The sequence below is a fragment of the Lycium barbarum genome, chromosome 1 (assembly GCF_019175385.1).
Source record: "Lycium barbarum isolate Lr01 chromosome 1, ASM1917538v2, whole genome shotgun sequence".
Lineage (NCBI taxonomy): Eukaryota > Viridiplantae > Streptophyta > Magnoliopsida > Solanales > Solanaceae > Lycium > Lycium barbarum.
In genome coordinates, this window is record NC_083337.1 from 6,817,454 (window position 1) to 6,835,932 (window position 18,479).

General features: G+C 34.7%; 1 protein-coding gene and 2 pseudogenes across 2 annotated transcripts; all 3 read left to right on the forward strand.

Annotated features, from left to right (window-relative positions):
- The first annotated feature begins 1,953 nt into the window (after positions 1-1,953).
- Positions 1,954-11,421, forward strand: LOC132630694 (AP-2 complex subunit mu-like). Of its 2 annotated transcripts, XM_060346254.1 has the most exons (7): positions 1,954-2,422; positions 7,761-7,908; positions 9,896-9,986; positions 10,068-10,210; positions 10,307-10,421; positions 10,620-10,664; positions 10,743-11,421. In XM_060346254.1, the coding sequence occupies exons 2-7, from the start codon at positions 7,841-7,843 to the stop codon at positions 10,785-10,787; spliced, it is 507 nt and encodes a 168-aa protein (XP_060202237.1). In that variant the 5' UTR covers positions 1,954-2,422; positions 7,761-7,840; the 3' UTR covers positions 10,788-11,421. The 2 variants fall into 2 exon arrangements, with proteins under 2 accessions (XP_060202237.1, XP_060202245.1); XM_060346262.1 differs by lacking the exon at positions 7,761-7,908.
- A 3,935-nt stretch (positions 11,422-15,356) lies between these two features.
- On the forward strand, positions 15,357-15,542 carry LOC132618381 (U2 spliceosomal RNA; annotated as a pseudogene).
- Positions 15,543-16,821: 1,279 nt separating this feature from the next.
- On the forward strand, positions 16,822-16,927 carry LOC132618402 (U2 spliceosomal RNA; annotated as a pseudogene).
- The last annotated feature ends 1,552 nt before the right edge of the window (positions 16,928-18,479 follow it).

An 18,479-nucleotide genomic window follows, 5' to 3' on the forward strand; every position in this document is an offset into this window, starting at 1 on the left:
GGCTCCCGTCATGGCCCTCTGGTTGGGTCGTGACAAGTTACTAGATTGCAAAGGTTGTAATCTGAAATTTGCTTAGTGTAGTGGAATTAAAATCCTACTGGGGTAGGTCGTGATTTTTAATCCCTTGAGCAAGGAGTTTTCGACGTAAATATCTTGCCTTCTTTACTTCCGCACTGCATCAGGGAACTAGTAAACAACCAGGTCCCTCATATACTGTTTGGTGGACGCATAGCCTATAACACTTACAGAAAGGATTTGCTATTATTGAGGTCCGACGGTTTTGAAAAGGAATTATTTTATTTAACAGAGTCGCCACTTGAAATTGAGTTTTGATGTTCTAAGTCACCTTATTAATTCATAATCAAAAGGAAATAACTCTTTTATTATTGGTCTGCGAAAACAAAAGAACGAGTAAGGAATTTTGTTGACCGGGAGAAGGTAACAGGCATTCCCAAGTCTCGTGGTTCTATTACGGTCGCTTTTATCAATTTTCTTACTTAGCTTAAATTGTTTTTGGATAAATTGTGTTACAAGCCTTCCAAACCCAACATTGTGGGATTTCACTGGGTATGTTGTTGTTGTGTTACAAGCCTTGATTCACTCATGCTTTTTATTGTTGAATTTTTATTAGTCTTAACCAAGATGCGTAACCGCATTCTGGATCTTGACATACACTGACTTAGAAGCGTAAGCGCTTTCTTCAATATACACGGTTTGTTCGATACTCAAAGATTTATCCGGGTTTCTCGGAATCAATCTTACGGAAAGGATTTGCTATTATTGAGGTCCGACAGTTTTGAAAAGAAATTATTTTATTTAATAGTGGCACCACTTGGAATTGAGTTTTGGTGTTCCATGTCGCCTTATTAATTCATAATCAGGAGGAAATAACTCTTTTATTATTGGTCTGCGAAAATAAAAGAACGGGTAAGGATTATGTTGACCGGGGAGAAGCTACTAGGCATTCCCAAGTCCTGTGGTTCTAGCACGGTCGAATTTATCAATTTATATTAAGCTTAAACTATTTTTGGATAAATTGTGTTACAAGCCTTGATTCGCTTGTGCTTTTTATTGTTGAATTTTTATTAGTCTTTACCCAAATGCTAATCGCATTCTGGATCTCGACATACACCGACTTAGAAGCATAACCGCTTTCTTCGACATACACGGTTTGCTCGATGTTCAAAGATTTATCTGGGTTTCTCTGAATCAATCTTACGGGAAGGATTTGCTATTATTGAGGTCCATTTCCTCCTGATTATTTCCATTCTGATTATTTCTACCTCAAAACTTCTTTGTGTATTCGTGTTGATTTTCCCAGTTACTTGATTACATGGATATCATGCTTGGTTTTAAGTGATTGTGCTTTTTCTGCTTTTTGCTTTCATTAACTGCATATGATGTGAATTAGGGAATGGGCAACAATTAATTTAAAAATCAAGTAAATGGCTTGTGGGTTTAAAATTATGTATTAGCGTGAATCTTATCATTAATTAATGAAAATTTACTTGGCATAGCTACCTCCGGTAAACACCTAATTTTTTGTTATATATGTGTTTCTGTTACTATTATTAACATTTAAATATTTTCTAGATTTAATCTTGACTTTTGACCTTTTTAGTTCATTTTTTATAGGTTTTTATTAGAGAATTTAAAAACCACAAAAATAGTCTCATTTTCATAATATAAGTTTTGTTCTTATTTATAAAGAAAGAAAATACAAAAGATCGAACTAATGATAGTCCGTCACTTGGCAAAATTCCACCATGTCCATACAAAAAGTATATTTCATTTGCGAAGAGAATATTTTATTCTTCCTTCCCAAGATATTTTTATCCACATGAATATTTTGGAAAAATATGACGAAGAAAAACACACTCAAAACCCTAAACTTACACGCTGTATAAAATGCTAAATGTAGAAATCAATACCTAGACCTACATCATACTCAGCAGCCGCAATTCCACTCAAGAAAAGATCCTCTCCAAAGTTGTTTTACCCCTCACGTTCTTCACAGAAAATTCACCAAAAACACAAAAAACAAAACCACCCGTTAACCACCATCCAAACACCATTAATCTCACCTATTTTTCATCAAATAAAAACCCATAAGCTTACCCTTTAAACTTCAACAAAAATCAGCCTAAAACAGCCATGTGAGCGTCACTTTCACTGCTCCTTTTCTCCATTGTTTGTACGCTATTAAAAGCTCCCAAAAACACCATCATAGACCCCATGAAACTCATCTTTACACCCCATGAAACACATGAAACATACCATTAAAACACCATAAATTCCAGCTTTGAAAACCGTCGTCTTTCCGGTTGTTCGGCCGGGTTGGAGTGAGGTTTGTTGAGGTCCGAGGCTAGGTCCATTTTTGTTCTGGTCTGAGGTTCACAAGAATATTTCGGCTCTGTTCGAGGTTCACTCTTTGAATTCCCTATTTCATTCTGATAATGATGTTTGTCCGTATTTATTGTTCCATTCATCTTAGTGTGAGTACTGCTTAAAATGTACTATTTTACATTTGAAAATGACTAGCTGCATGTTGATAGTTATCTTATCATGTCTAAGTTAATGCACTCAAATGATGAGAAAAATTAAGGTCAAAGAATTGTTACGTAAATTGGTCTAAAGTTGATTTTGTTTGATTGAGGGAACTTATAATGGGTTGAGTTGGATTTTACATGTTTGCATGCAGAATTGAATTAATCATCTCTAGGAGAGTGTGAGTTGGTCATGGGTCTGTAATTGAAATTGTAATGTTTGACCTGATGGGTATTAGCTTTCTGTAAATCAATGCTTTTATTTCATGGCTTAATCCACTTTTCTTGAATGCATTTTTTTTTATTTTTTTTTTTGTTATTTTTAGTCTATGTTACTCTTTGAGCGTAAATGAAATGGCTTTAGTTGATTTAATATGGATTACCTTAGGTTTCAGTTATGTATTCATGCTAAAGTAAAGTTTAAGTTTTTAATTTTAGGCAGATGTTCAGGAGAATAATAAGTACTTATTTTTTATATGAAGTTTGAACCTTTATACTCCAATAAAGTTAGGACAGATCTAGTATACAGTAATGTTTCTATTTGAGCTTTTGTTTCTGTTAGCTGAGCATGCGGTATTGAGCCGTACGAGAATTATTTGAATTGTTCCGATAAATAGTATGGGCCTAGTCTGAGTTGAGGGAGACGAGATGCGAATTATTTCAAACCTCGTTGTCAATGATAAAAGAAAAGAGTGGAAAAAACAATTATAAGGGAGAATGATGGGTGGTGAATATAATCAAAACCCGTTATTAAAAGAGTGAAAAATTAATCAAATAATAAGTCTCGGATTTTAGAGACAAATAATGGCTTTTAACGTTAGACAAGCTTTAGGAACGTTTTAAAATGTTTGTCTTGATTAATAATGCAGTTACACATCTTATTTTGAGATGCTTAAACAACTCAAGGATGCGGTTACGCGCCTTAGCCAATTCATTTTTTTAATAATTAATTTCTTTTCGGTCAAAATGCGGTTACGCATCTTATTTCGAGACGTTTAAAAGAAACTCAACGATGCGGTTACGCATCTTGAAAAAATTGTTCTAATAATTAAATTTCTTTAATCCAAATCAAGACGTAGAGACAGATACCAATTGGGTGTGATACATACGAGTGAAGAAAGTGATTGCGCTTCTAAGCCGGTTTATGCCAAGATCCAAAATGCGGTTACGCATCTGGGTTAAGACTAATAAAAGTTCAACAATAAAAAGCACGAGCAGATCAGGGCTTGTAACACAATTTATCAAAAAAAAAAAAACTAGATTGAGCTAAATATAAGTCAATAAAACGATCGTGGAATGCCTAACACCTTCTCCCCGGTCAAGAGAATTCCATACCCGGTCCTTTGTTCTGCGGACCAATAATAAAAGAGTCATTTCCTTTTGATTAAGGATTTATAAGGTGACTTGGAGCACCGTCAATTCCAAGTGGCGACTCTTAAAATAATTAATCCCTACTCAAAACCGTCACTTCAATTAGAAAATCCCTTTTAATAAAAAACATGTATTTATCACGGAGGTGAAAAAAGGGTGTGACACCTCTAAGAGATCTTTATGGATAATAACCGCTCTTTATTTTATTTATTTTTCGTAGCTATAATATTTTTCTACTTTACACATCGTAACTAGTGCAATAACATACCGTTATTGGACTATATCCAGCGAAAGATAATTTTGTTTGAACATATTATAGGGTTGGTTTACTTATATCCACATGTATTTATCTATGTTATTTTTTAGTAGACATGATGTATTTGACTGTATTTGATTTTAACTGTGTAATTGTGTCACTGTATTTTTTGACAAGTTCATGTATTTGAATATATGTTTTGTTTGAAGGGGGGACTACTTACATATGTTTTTTTTTGCTGTATTTTAGTGTTAATATGATTTTCGTGGAATTGTATGCAAAATACTATATTCTGTGTTAAAAATCATCCTAAGAACCTTCCACACGTGTGTCGGTACACAAACAGTAAAGTATTCAATCAACTGAAGGACAAACTAACTAATCGACAGTTAAAATTGTTTGACAAAACTATCTTTGGCAAATTCCTCCAAATGCAACACTTTGAGGTATAAGCACAGATGTTTAGGTGCTTCATGGTTAGAGAGCTAGAGGACAATACTCCTGATGCATTTATGATGGATATAAATGGTTCTGCATTGCGCTTTTACCATTGGAGAGTTTGCCATCATGATCGGGTTAATACACTCTTTACGAAAATCATAGATAGGCAATTCTCTTGCTGTTAGTAGTTTTGATTTAACACACTCGGCAATGTTTCATATCATTGTCCATCCTCGATTAACGGGTGCATACAGCCTAGCCCACCTTTTCCCTTCCAACTAATTCCAAATATTCTTTAACCCGAATATCGACCTTCTCCATTAGCTTATCAAATTCATCATGTGTGTATGCTTTTTCCATTGCTTAGAACACGGGACTCAAGACTTCATGACTCTTCTTGTATTTCTTTGACACGTTACCCCATAGATGCCATATGCACACAAAATGTGGAACAGTGGGATACACTCCTTGATTATGCTCTCATGTCTATCGGATACAACACACATGTTCTCCCTAACTCCATAAGCTTTCCTAAACTGCTCAAAAACCACATCCAAAACTTATCATTCTCCGAATAAATCACACCATACGCTAGGGGTAGTATATTACCTGCATATACAATTGCATTAGAAAAATAAAACATCATCTCGAATATATTTCGTTTGACTATAATGAAGGGTGTATTTACAGTATATCCATGATTTTGTCAAAACAACTATATATATGTATTTCACTTACATGTACCATCTAACGGGCTGGCTGAAATGAATATCCCATTATATGTTATTTTTAGGTGGATACCATCTACTACCACAATGGGTCTACAACACTCGAAACCTTTTATAAATGCATAAAGTGCTACAAACATATACAAGAACTCGTTTTCATGCAATTTACACATTCTAATATGTGATCCAAGGTACGTTTCATCCAAGATGTACAAGTATCCCGCTAATTTCTTGTAAGAATCTGATGGTTCCCCACTCAACTCCTTCATATTCATTTCTTTAGCCCGCCAGGCCAAAGACACATCAACGCCAAATTCATTTTTGACATCATTTACCACATCATTAGAGGTGTATTTCCTTTTATGATTGACTATTTTGAGTTTAACAACACCACCTATCAACCAATTAGTTGTATGACGTTGAAAATACACTTTATCCTTCAATGGACATGTATGCTTGTCGCGGAACTCTCTCACTCTAAATTTTTCAAACATGTCTGTTGAAGGATAAAGTGTATTTGCAACGTCATGCAACTAGTTGGTTGATACACTACTAAAAAAAACAGGATTTCCCGACCTCAAAAAACCGACCTCATGAGGTCGGTAAAGTAGTAATATTTATTTTTCAATTTTTTTAAAAATAAACCGACCTCATTAGGTTGGAAATTTATTTGATACTAAGTATTATAAATTATTTTTAATAAACCGACCTCGTGAAGTCGGTATTATTTTAAATTTAAAATAAAACAATTAAAATTACCGACATCATGAGGTCGGGTTATTTAACTAAAAATATTATAAATTATTTTTAATAAACTAACCTCATGAGGTCGGTATTATTTTAAGTTAAAAATAAAATAATTAAATATACTGACCTCACGAGGTCGGTGTAACTAGTCAAATAAAATTAAAATCAGACCCAAACCCTTGTTTTTCCCATTATTCTATGTTTTCCTTTCACCATTTCTCTCCCCCCTTTCTCTCTTAACCCTAATAACGTCGTCACCATCATTCCTGCTGGTCACCGTCGCCGCCGTCCCTACCCAGTACCGTCGTTGTTGTCGCCGTCCATGGCCAACCATTTGAGGTATGCTTTCTTTGTTTTCTTGGTTTAGATATATATAGCTTGTACCTCATAAGATTTATTATCAAAATACAAATGGGAGCTAGTGACTAAACACCTAATTTGTGTGAAGTCGTTCAGAATACGAGAGTCAAAATAGGGTACTTTTGCTTATTTTGTTTATGTTTGGAGGCTAGCTTTAGTCTGATTCATTTGTTTCAATATATACTGTTTTTGATTTGGTCCAATTTTGATTTATTTGCTTATACTAGATCACCTGTAGTGTTTTCTTCCAGAGGGCGACTTAAAGAAGCCTATGTGGTGTTTGATAAAATGTCAGAACAGAGATACCGTCAAAAAAATTAATAGTACCTTTGAGTCAAATTAATAATTACAAGTATTTCTTTATGTCAATTATATATCACTTTGAACATTAGTAGTTTGAGCAGTTTTAGTACCTTTTTTATGAGTTAGATTAGAGTCGTTTCACATGTTATCATTGCAGTGTTTTCTAGGAATAGATATATAGTAGGAACTAAGGAGTAGTAGGACTTGGAAGACAGATTAAGATAGAGTGAACTTTTGGAAAATTTTGGTTGGGAAAATGGAGATAATGTAAAGGAATATAGGGAACTTATCCAAGCTTGAAGGTGCAGATAATTTATTTATTTTGTGGTGTAATATCTTCCATTCTTCACAAATTCTGTTGAAGTATATCTGAAAATTAAAATATTCAGGAAACTAATTACAAGATAATTACTCAGTGATCAATTATGAATTTTAGCCTTATCTCTGTTTACTTCTTTTGTGCTATGGGGTTCTAAAGATTGATTCTTGATTGACACGCTTATTTTTTGTATTTGACATTTGTTAATTTGATATATAGTTGTGTTAAGAAAGGGGAAGTTGAGTTTAGGTGTTTCAAAATCCAAAGCTATGGCTTTTTCCTCCATATTTTGTTGCGTCAAGGGTTCAGAACAGTATGTTTACTAAATTCCTTCAAAGCTATTACCTTTATCACTGTATTGTTCTAATTAAGCTTTATGTTAAGTTGTTTTTACAAGTTTTGTACTAGACTGCTCTAGACACTGTTGCATTTGTTGGAATGATATATTGAACTGAAAGCCTCTAGTTTTATTTGAATAATTTCTTGTTGTGTAGCCTTCTTGTTGTGTTGATTTGGGAAATACTGCTTATTGAAGCGCAGGAACCTCTTTCTCTTTTCCCCTTTACACTGAATTGATTTTTGATTTTGCATTTGAAATGAACTTTAAATGAAGAAATGGAGATTCATATAGCCGAACTCGAACTTGGTTGGGACTAGTTGTTATTGATTTTTGATTTGAAATAATACAGAAAAGGGCAAGCGAAGAAGGAGCCAACATGGAGGGTTTTTTCTCTGAAGGAGATGCACTTTGCTACAAATAATTTTAATTATGATAACAGGATTGAAGAAGGTGGTTTTGGAAGTGTTTATTGGGGCCAGTTCTAGGATGGATCTCAGGTAATGAACTGCTATAATATACCAACAGTGAATGTCTTCTTGCTTATTGATTTAGTAAAAAAAACAAGTAGTATATGTTTTCTACTTGTTAACTGATTGGAGAAATTATATGAAACATTATGTAGAGTTGCTGAACAATATTGATACGGATCCTCTTTGACATACCCTCTACTGATATCAAGTCCACTAGTTGGTGATATCTAAACATTTCATTAGGATATCCTAAAGTGGATTTCTCTTCAACTTCATTCTATGCAAGATTTGACTTGCGGCTGGTGATTTGTCTACCTCGTCAGCCCAAAAATGTTCAACATTCTGCTTATTTGATAGCTAGTCTTGCATCTCTTAGTCCTAATTAGTACTATAAGCTGGGGTGCACAAAGTCAATTGAGAATCTGTTCCTATAGTGTGTCCGTTTACCAACATTTCAGTTCATAAAAATTTTACGACATCTATTGGCAATTCTTTGTTGCCTTTCGAGTCCGTTTATGGAAAAGTTAAGTACACATATCTTCCAAGGTTAATAATTTCTTCTTAGAACCGACAGAGTGCAATGTGTATTGGCTTCATGTTTTTATGTCTAAAAGTGTAATCATTATTTCCTTTATTTGTCTAACACTGCAAAAATTATGGATTTTGGTTACCCTCAAAATCTTTCACTTGAAATCTTGAAACTCTACGTTACTCAGGAAGGTGTTAGGTCATCCTTTTCATCCAAGGTTAGTTATTTTATCCGTGCTTGCTTTCGTAGTATGACAAAAAAACATTTGAACGATAGATTTAAAATTATCTATCTTTTTGATTTACTTATTTTTTTTATAAGCTTCCTCTTTGATTTACTTAATAAAATCATTCATGAGGGATATCACGCTGTGACATAATAAAAATGAATTTTGAGTATAGCATTGCTTTGTTTTTTTACTTCACAATGCAAAAAAATCCTGCAGCATGTGGATAAGCCAGTTCCTTCGTAGTATGACAAAAAACATTTGAACAATAGATTTAAAATTATCTATCTTTTTGATTTACTTTTTTTTTTTTTGATAAGCTTCCTATTTGATTTACTTAATAAAATCATTCATGAGGGATATCATGCAGTGACATAATAAAAATGAATTTTGAGTATAGCATTGATTTGTTTTTTTTTCTTCACAATGCAAAAAAATCCTGCAGCATGTGGATAAGCCAGTTCCAAATGCAACATTGCAAGTCACTGGTGCGGTCGGTTGGCGTAGGGAGGGTCTTGCTTTCCCGACTGCCATTAGGGAAGTTATTTTCCTCATTTTTAAGGAACTTGTTTTCTAAAGAAAGTGTTTTCCAAAACATCTTCACCAACCAAACATGGAAAATTGGAAAACATTTTCCATACCAAACATGCCCTTAGTTCTTTCAAAGGCCAAATTTAATCTCCTCAAAAAGGAAAAAATTAGCATTATCTTTACTGGTCATCCATCTCCTCAATTTATTTACCTTAAAGAGTAAAGATAATAATCATTGCATTCTGCTTCTTTCAGTTGGTTCTCCTTATCTGCAGATTTTCAATGCTAACTGTTCTCAAACATGTGATTATCTATTCCCTCCGTTTCAATTTGTTTGTCTGCTTGACTTGGCAGTTGGCACGGAGTTTAAGAAAGTAAAGAATACTTTTGAATCTTCTGGTCCTAAACTAAAGATATGTAGAATGTGCCAAAATGCTTTTAATCTTGTAGTCTTAAACATGCTATGTGGAATGTTGAAAATAAAGAGTTGCCAAAAGAGGAAAGAGGCATTCTTTTTTAAACGGATTAAAAAGGAAAGTAAGACGAACAAATTGAAATGGAGGGAGTATCAGTTTGGTCCTATCAGTTTCAGCAGCTGCATCTATAGTTAATTATTTTTTATTCTTAACGTAGTATGTTTCTCTGCTGCCTGGTGCAGTGGTAAAACTATTGAGCTCGATCATGTTACTTTCCACCAATGTGTAAATTTGACCTGTGGTTCTCTTCAGGTACCACATTACTAAAGGAGTAAATCTTCCTTTCCGTGTATTACCAACTATCAAAGAATTAGGCCGTACACGTACGGAAGTGAATATTAAGGTTTGATATGGAATGAATTTTGATTTGAAACATCAATCTGTGTTTATATGATTTACTGTTGCTAACTTTGACTGTTTTCAGGTTAAGAGTTTGTTTGGTGCAAAAATGTTTGCTCTTGGAGTAGTTATTAAAATTCCAGTGCCAAAGAAAACTCGAAAAATGAACTTCCAGGTGACATCAGGGAAAGCAAAGTACAATTCAGCCATTGACTGTTTGGTCTGGAAGTGAGTATTCATTTACTTAATCATGTAATGTACATTCTTTTGCATTAAAGCTAGCTTCTTCAAAAACAGATCTTCAATATGGACAACTTGGTGCAGGATAAGAAAATTTCCGGGACAAACTGAGTCAACATTGAGTGCTGAGGTTGAGTTAATTTTGACAATCACAGAGAAGAAGTCCTTGACTCGGCCGCCAATTCAGATGGAATTTCAGGTAAATATTTTCCCTCCTAAGAGACCTGATAATTGTGTTCGCTTAAGTTGACGATTTTCTTTATCCCTTGTATGGATCTTTTGGAGGGCTTTTTGTGGGGTGGGGTAAATTAATTTCGACAATGGCGTTCTTTCCTTGTTTTGCAATGGTTTATTCTATTGGCGCTAGAGTTCGTGACAAATTTTTTGTGCTTTGCAGGTTCTCATGTCTACAGCATCTGGTTTGCGTGTTCGGTTTCTTAAGGTATGTTTGCCAAACTTACAATTAAATAGTGGTCTCCTTTGGTATGATATCTGCTTCATGTAAGTCAATTTTGTGCAGGTGTGGGAGAAGAGTGGCTACAACACAGTTGAGTGGGTTCGTTAAATCACTAAAGCTGCTTCGTACGAGATAAGGTGCTAAGATGAAAGAACTACTTGAGTTGAGGTTGTCTTCGATTGATAGTCGGTGTAAAAATTAATCTTTTTGAGGGATGGAATCATACCAACACTTATGCACCGAATCCTGTTAGGACTTTAAATGTGTGTGGGCGAGAATAGTACTAGGATGGGTGACCCGCAAAGAGTTCTAATGTTTCACCTGTTACTGACCCCAACTAGTTTGGAATTGAGGCGGAGCTTGATTATCTTTTTTTTTTTTTTTGGTTGTTGTTGTTGTTGTTGTGAGTGATTTGTGAGGACTAACAGAAGAGACCTTTAGTTAATACTTGTCTAGTCCTTTTGCTTATTGTTGTTGGTTTGTTTGATATATTTTCCCACACAAATTACTGTATCTTTGTCTAGCTGGTTCCTGGAAATGAATTAGAAGCTATTTAACCTTCTATTAATTGAAATGTTTTCTTTTGGTTCTATCATATGTGGATTAATGACATAGAGTTTGGAAAAGTTTGAAAGAAAAGTAGACTAAATCGTGTAACACTTCCTTTTTTAATTGTTGAAGTTGTTTAATATTTTATGTATTTGTATTAGTTTGGTGAATTGTTGGCAGTTATTTGAGTTGGTTTTAGTTGAGTATAAAATTATTTTCATCTTGACAGGTGGGCAGTTGCAAAAGCAGCTAGATCCTACCAATTTTTTTGCAGAATACCGACCTCATGAGGTCGGTCTCCTGCAAAATATTTCCAGAAATTGTAAATTACCGACCTCATGAATTCGGTCTCCTGCAAAATATTCCTAGAAACTGAAAATTACCAACCTCATGAGGTCGGTTTTCTGCAAAATATTCCAAAAAATTGCAAATTACCGACCTCATGAGGTCGGGTTTCTGTAAAAAAATTCAGAAATTGTAATATACCGACCTCACGTGGTCGGTAATCTAAAACAATATTATATATTCATATAAATTACCGACCTCGTGAGGTCAAAAAGTTTAAAAATAAGTCAATATACCGACCCTGTGAGGTCGGTAATGATTTTGTAAAAAATATATATATATATTACTATACCGACCTCATGAGGTCGGTAAATTAAAAAACTTTTATCTAGCTTAAAAATTTTACCGACCTCATGAGGTCGGTTTTTTGCGACCTCATGAGGTCGGTAAAATTTCCGACCCACTGTTTGCCGACCTAAGCTTGAGGTCGGTTTTTTGAGAAAACCGACCTCATGAGGTCTGTAATAGCCATTTTTTGAGGTCGGGAAATCCTCTAGTGATAGGTGGTGTTGTTAAACTCAAAATAGTCAATCGTAAGAGGAAATACACCCCTATGGATATAGTAAATGATGTCAAAAATGAATTTGGCGTTGATGTGTCTTACATGCTGGCCTGTTGGGCTACATAAAAGGCTATGAAGGAGTTGAGAGGGAACTAGCAGATTCGTACAAGAAATTGTTGGGATACTTGTACATCTTGGATAAAACGTACCCTGGATCACACATTAGAATACGTAAATCGCATGAAAACAAGTTCTTGTATATGTTTGTAGCACTCTATGCATTTATAAAAGGTTTCAAGTGTTGTAGACCCATCATGGTAGTAGATAGTAGGCACCTAAAAATAACATATAATGGGACATTCGTTTCAGCCAGTACGTTAGATGGTGCAGGTAAGTGAAAAGACATATATATAGTGGTTTTGACAAAATCATGGATACACTTTAAATACATCCTTCATTATAGTCAAATGAAATATATTCAAGATGATGTTTTATTTTTCTAATGCAACTATATATGCAGTAATATACTACTTCTTGCGTACGGTGTGATTGATTTGGAGAATGGTAAGTCTTGGATGTGGTCCTTTGAGCAGTTCAGGGAAGCTTATGGGTGTTAGGGAGAACATGTTTGTTGTATCCGATAGACATGAGAGCATAATAAAGGCTGTATCTAGAGTGTGTTCTACAATTCCACATTTTGCGTGCACATGGCATTTATGGGGTAACGTGTCAAAAAAATACAAGAAGAGTCATGAAGTCCTGTGTTCTATGCAATGGCAAAAGCATACACACGGGATGAATTTGATAAGCTAATGGAGAAGGTCGATATTCGGGTTAGAGAACATTTGAAATTAGCTGGAATGCAAACGTGGGGTAGGTTGTATGCACCCGTTAACTGAGGATGGACAATGACATCAAACATTGCCGAGTGTATTAATTCAAAACTACTAGCAACAAAATAATTTCCTATCTATGATTTTCTTGAAGAGTGTATTAACCCGGTCATGATGGCAAGCTCTCTAATAGTAAAGCGCAAGACAGTACCATTTATATCCATCATAAACGCATTAGAAGTATAGTCCTCTAGCTTTCTAACCATGAAGCACCTAAACATTTGTGCTTGTACCTCAAAGTGTTGCATTCGGGGGAATTTGCCAAAGATTAATTTTAGCAAACAATTTTAATTGTCGGTCAGTTAGTTTATCCTTCAATTGATTAAATACTTCACTGTTCTTACACTAACACATGTGTGGATGGTTCTTAGGATGATTTTTAACATAGAATATAGTATTTTGCATTCAATTCTACAAAAATCATGTTAACACTAAAATACAGCCAAAAAACATATGTAAGTACTCCCACCTCAAACAACACATAATCAAATACATGAACTAGCCAAAAAATACACGGACGCAATTACACAATTTAAAATCAAATACAATCAAATACACCATGTCTACTGACACATAACACATATAAATACATGTGGATATAAGTAAACCAACCCTATAATATGTTCAAAAACAATTATTTGAAGAAAAACAATTACAGTAAGATACATCCAGTGTGCTATGTATTTGAATACATCAGAAGGATAACATATATAAATTATAACAAAAATCAGAAATACAGTAAAATACATCTAATAACAAACAAATACACATTTATCATTAATAGCTAAGGTTATATATAGTCTAATAAATGTATATATAAAGGATCGTTGTATACAAAATACATTGACACAAAAAAAACAGTCATACAAATCATAACTCATACAATGTATCTAAACATAGATTATTCATGAACAAAAGTCAAATACACTACCTCCTCCTCCGTTGCTTCCACCTCATCCATTGCTACTGATGGTTGTTCTTCAACAATATTTTTACCCGAAGCAAGGTCGCTTACTTTTCTCCTCTTTTCTACAGCAACTTTAGAACTTTTTATAACTGGTACAACATCTTTTCGCTTGGATGATTTTGCAACTTCAGTTTGATCCATTTGTTGCATATTTATTGGGTCATGAAGATTCTTACTACGCGTCTCTGCAACATTTTTTGCAGTAGAGCCTGCAATTACATCTTGTTGTTGAGTAATGCCTAAATCAAAAGATGGACCATCGAATAAATTGTGTGCACCTTGAGTAGCCCTGGTTGGAATGTGTCCTTCAGCCATTAAAATCGATAACTAAAGCTTTTTGTAAAAACCCTAAGCATGGCAGACTTGTAATCAGTGAAATTGAAGAAGATACAATGAACAAATACATGTATACATCAACGAAAAAACCACCCAAAAGCACTTACCTATTTGTGCGGATTAACCAAATCGTGCAAATATTGAGGACAGAGAAAATGGCGAAAATTGCAGTTATGATTGGGGAGAATGGGAGAGAAAATGTATTGAAAACGGAAGACTTTTGGGGAGAATGGGATACATGTGTATCTTTCGTTGGGTATAGTCCAGTAAATGTATGTTAATGCACTAGTTACGATGTGTGAATTAGAAAAATACTATAGCCATGCCAAGTAAATTTCCACGAATCAATGATAAGATTCACACTGCTTCATAATTTTAAACCCATAAACCATTTACTTGATTTTAAAATTAATTATTGCCCATTCCCTAATTCACATCATATGCAGTTAATGGAAGCCAAAAGCAGAAAAGCACAATCACTTAAAATCAAGCATGATATCTATGTAATCAAGTAACTGGGGAAATCACCGCGAACACGCAAAGAAGTTTTGAGGCAGGAATAATCAAAATGGAACTAAAAGGAGGATGGTTTACTATGATGCAGTTTAGTCCATTTAATATCTTATTTATTTGTAACATTTTGCACCAAATAATAACCTTATACATACTTGAATAATAAACCGTATATGCTGAAGATTACTTAAGGCATGTTCTGGTACACGTGCAAAAATAAACTGATGCATGGAGGTACTTTGACTGGGAAGAAGGAAAGGGAACAATGAGAATTGAACTCAAACCTCTTGTGTTTGAAACTCACTAGTACCACTATATTATAAACGTTGATAGTATGCTTGGAGGTCAAAAGTAATTTTGAACGCCGGTAACCTAGCTAAATCATGTTGAGGTTTATGTTGTATACTTAATTGCTCATAAATAAAATAAACTTTATTCTAAAATGTCCCTGTCACGGTAACATACAAGTAGGTAGCATTAAGGGTTCTTCAGTCCCATATTGATGGAAAATGAAAAGTAGAGAGTAGCTAGAGAGACAGGATAAGAGAGGAGGTCCACAAAACAAGTAAAGCATACCTTTCTCGGCCTTTTGGCTAAGATTAAGTGTAGTATTTGTTCTTATTAGTTTAATATCTAATACGTGGGTCATTGGCTCACACCATTAACTCAATTTTTTAAGGGGGAAGGCTCATTAGAGTAGTAAGGCCTTTGTGTGTCGCCTTGGTGTTGCACTACGACCTTGGCCTGGCGCACCCCACCAAATCAAGTCTAATTGTTTCTGTTTGTGCTGGGCTACACAAGATTGAGCAAATTATAGTATAGAAATTATGAAATGGAAATCTTTGGTATGTATATAAATTAAGAGAACTCTCTTCTTGTTATTGTCTAATGCAAACATAACAGAAGGGCAGTACATACAGTCAAACATATAATGTTCTGGACTCTGGTTATACTAGTGTTAATTCTTTATAACCAAGAAATGTTTCCATAAAACTTATGTTAATTGGTTACATTTCGCGTCCTCGGAGTTTTCTACAGGAGCAGATCAGTTGCACAAATAAAGAAAATCATCAAAACGCTTGATTCCTGGTCTCTACAATGTGGGAGTTAAATAGTTATAAACCGACTTTGAAAGGAAATGCACATTTGTACTAGTGTTGTGTTAATTCCTTTAAAACCAAGAAATGTTTCCATAAAACTTATGTTAATTGGTTACATTTCGCGTACTCGAAGTTTTCTACAGGAGCAGATCAGTTGTACAAATATAGAAAATCATCAAAACGCTTGATTCCTGGTCTCTACAATGTGGGAGTTAAGTAGCTATAAACCGACTTCAACAAGCAAAAAGTTGAAAGGAAATGCACATTTGTATCATAACACGTATATTTAAATTATTACTGTATGACTTTTGCAGGCCTTCAAATAAATTTGACAGGTTTGGAGTTAGCTGTATTGATAATTTGGGCAGTTCACAACAGTAAAACATTGAAGGCCCTCTCCTTCTGGTTATTTGAATTGTTAATATTCAAACTAATAAACCAAATGGCCAGAATGTGAAAGAAAACTTATTGGTTTTCCTTTCACTCTGTTCATATCGAGTTACTTTACTCTGTGTGTATGCTAGAAAATCCAACAATAACGAGAAAGAGCACCAGCAACCTATATTGGGATCAGGAAGGAGGAAGGAGAAATGAGACGGTGTGAATTGAACTCACACTTATTGTGTTTAAACTTTACTGCTACCACTAAACTATAACATTGATAGTATGCTTTATGGTCAAAACTGATTTTGAACTAGCCAAGTCATGTTGAAGGTTATGTTGTTTGTATAATCAACTGTGTACAGGTAGCTTTATATAATATAGTCTACTTTAGTGTTTATAACTCAAAGTTAAAAAATTCCCCAAGTGAAATGTCTTTGTCACACTAATATAAAAGTAGGTAGCATTAAGGGTTCGATATCCCACATTGATAGAAAATGAAAAGTAGAGAGTTGAGACGCAGTATAAAAGATGAGGTTCGTGAGCTAAGATAAGCATACCTTTCTCGGCCTTTTGGCTAAGATCAATTGTAGTATCTGTTCTTATCAGTTTAATATTTGATATGTGGGTTGTCACGCCCCGAATCATGGCTTGGACGTAACACGGCACTCGGTGTCTGATTGCATGTGACCGAGCGAATCACATGGCTTTCTGAACTATCATGACGCATACATGAGCGGAAATATAATGTGAATGCATGATGAACCTTTATAAAATGTAGTAAGTCATAATACTTATTGCGGAAATAACATGAATGAGCCAAAATGGCTATACGACTCTGAATGTCTGACATGACATAACTGACTTATCTAGTCTATGAAACCTCTATCATGAGTCTAACTGGAAAACATACTTACTGGGACAAGGCTCCCAGCATACCTTAGATGCATAGCTAATCATAAAACAAAAGTTGACTAAACCCCGAATGAGATGGGGCTCACCAATAAGCTAATACGAATGTTGTCCTACTGAGCGGATGTGTCGTCCTGTATATCAGTACCTGCATCGTGAAATACAGGCCCCCGGGCAATAAAAGGGGACGTCAGCACATTGAATGTACTGGTATGTAAAGCAACCGAAAGAAACAACATGGGACATGGAATAACATGATAAGAACTGAAACTGAAAACCTGGACATGAACATGAGCATGACTACATATGTATATATATATATATATAACATAAGTAAAAAACATGATAAGTAGGGAGAGCATTTCATAAACCGACATGTGATATCACCACGTGGGTACGTGGAGTCTGGTACCTCGCCGGACCAGCAGAGCCCTCATACCTTGCCAGAGTATAAGGTGGTAACGTGCCTGATGGATCCATTCAGTGTAAAATTAAGGTATCGTCTTATCTGGGCGGAGTGATCCTTGTCCTACGGTGGCTACGTAGTTTCAGGATATCTGAGCCTTCTCGGTAATTTGTGCAACTCCCAAAAACATTAACATAATATAGTTGGCAAAGAAGCCCATGATTTTCGTGAATTAACTTGTACTTGTCTTGTAATAATGATTTCACGAAATAACTTGTAAACATGGTTTCATGAAATAGCTTGTAAACATATTCTTGATTCATGAGTAATAACAATAGTTCATAATCATATATATGTAATTGACTTGAAAACATGATTATAACTTGCAAAATAAAATCATAAAGTTTCATATGAACATAATGAGAACACATGAGGAAGAATTCATGATTCATGGATTAAGCTAGGGTTCCTAATAACCATAATGGAAGATTAGGAATACAACAACGAATATAGATACAAAATTCATGTACATAAATACATAAATACGGGCTACAAATATGTTGGGTTTAATGCCCTAGGATTTTAACTTCATGAATATCAAGAAACGGAGCATGGGGAAGAACGTAGAGATTCCCACATATGGATGGAAGTTCTACATACCTTAATTGCTCCAAAACTTGAATTGAAGACTTGAATTTTGGAGAAGATTTCCTAAATCTTGATTCTTGAATCTTGAGATGGGTTTTCTTGAAAACCCTAGATTAGGAATGATGATTTCTTGTTTATATTACAAGGATATATGTTAGAATTGAGTTGGAATAATTAGAATGGACTTACCTTGGTGTTCTTGATGTTGGAGGAGAGTAGGAGGTCGTTCTAGGGTTTGAGGGAATGAA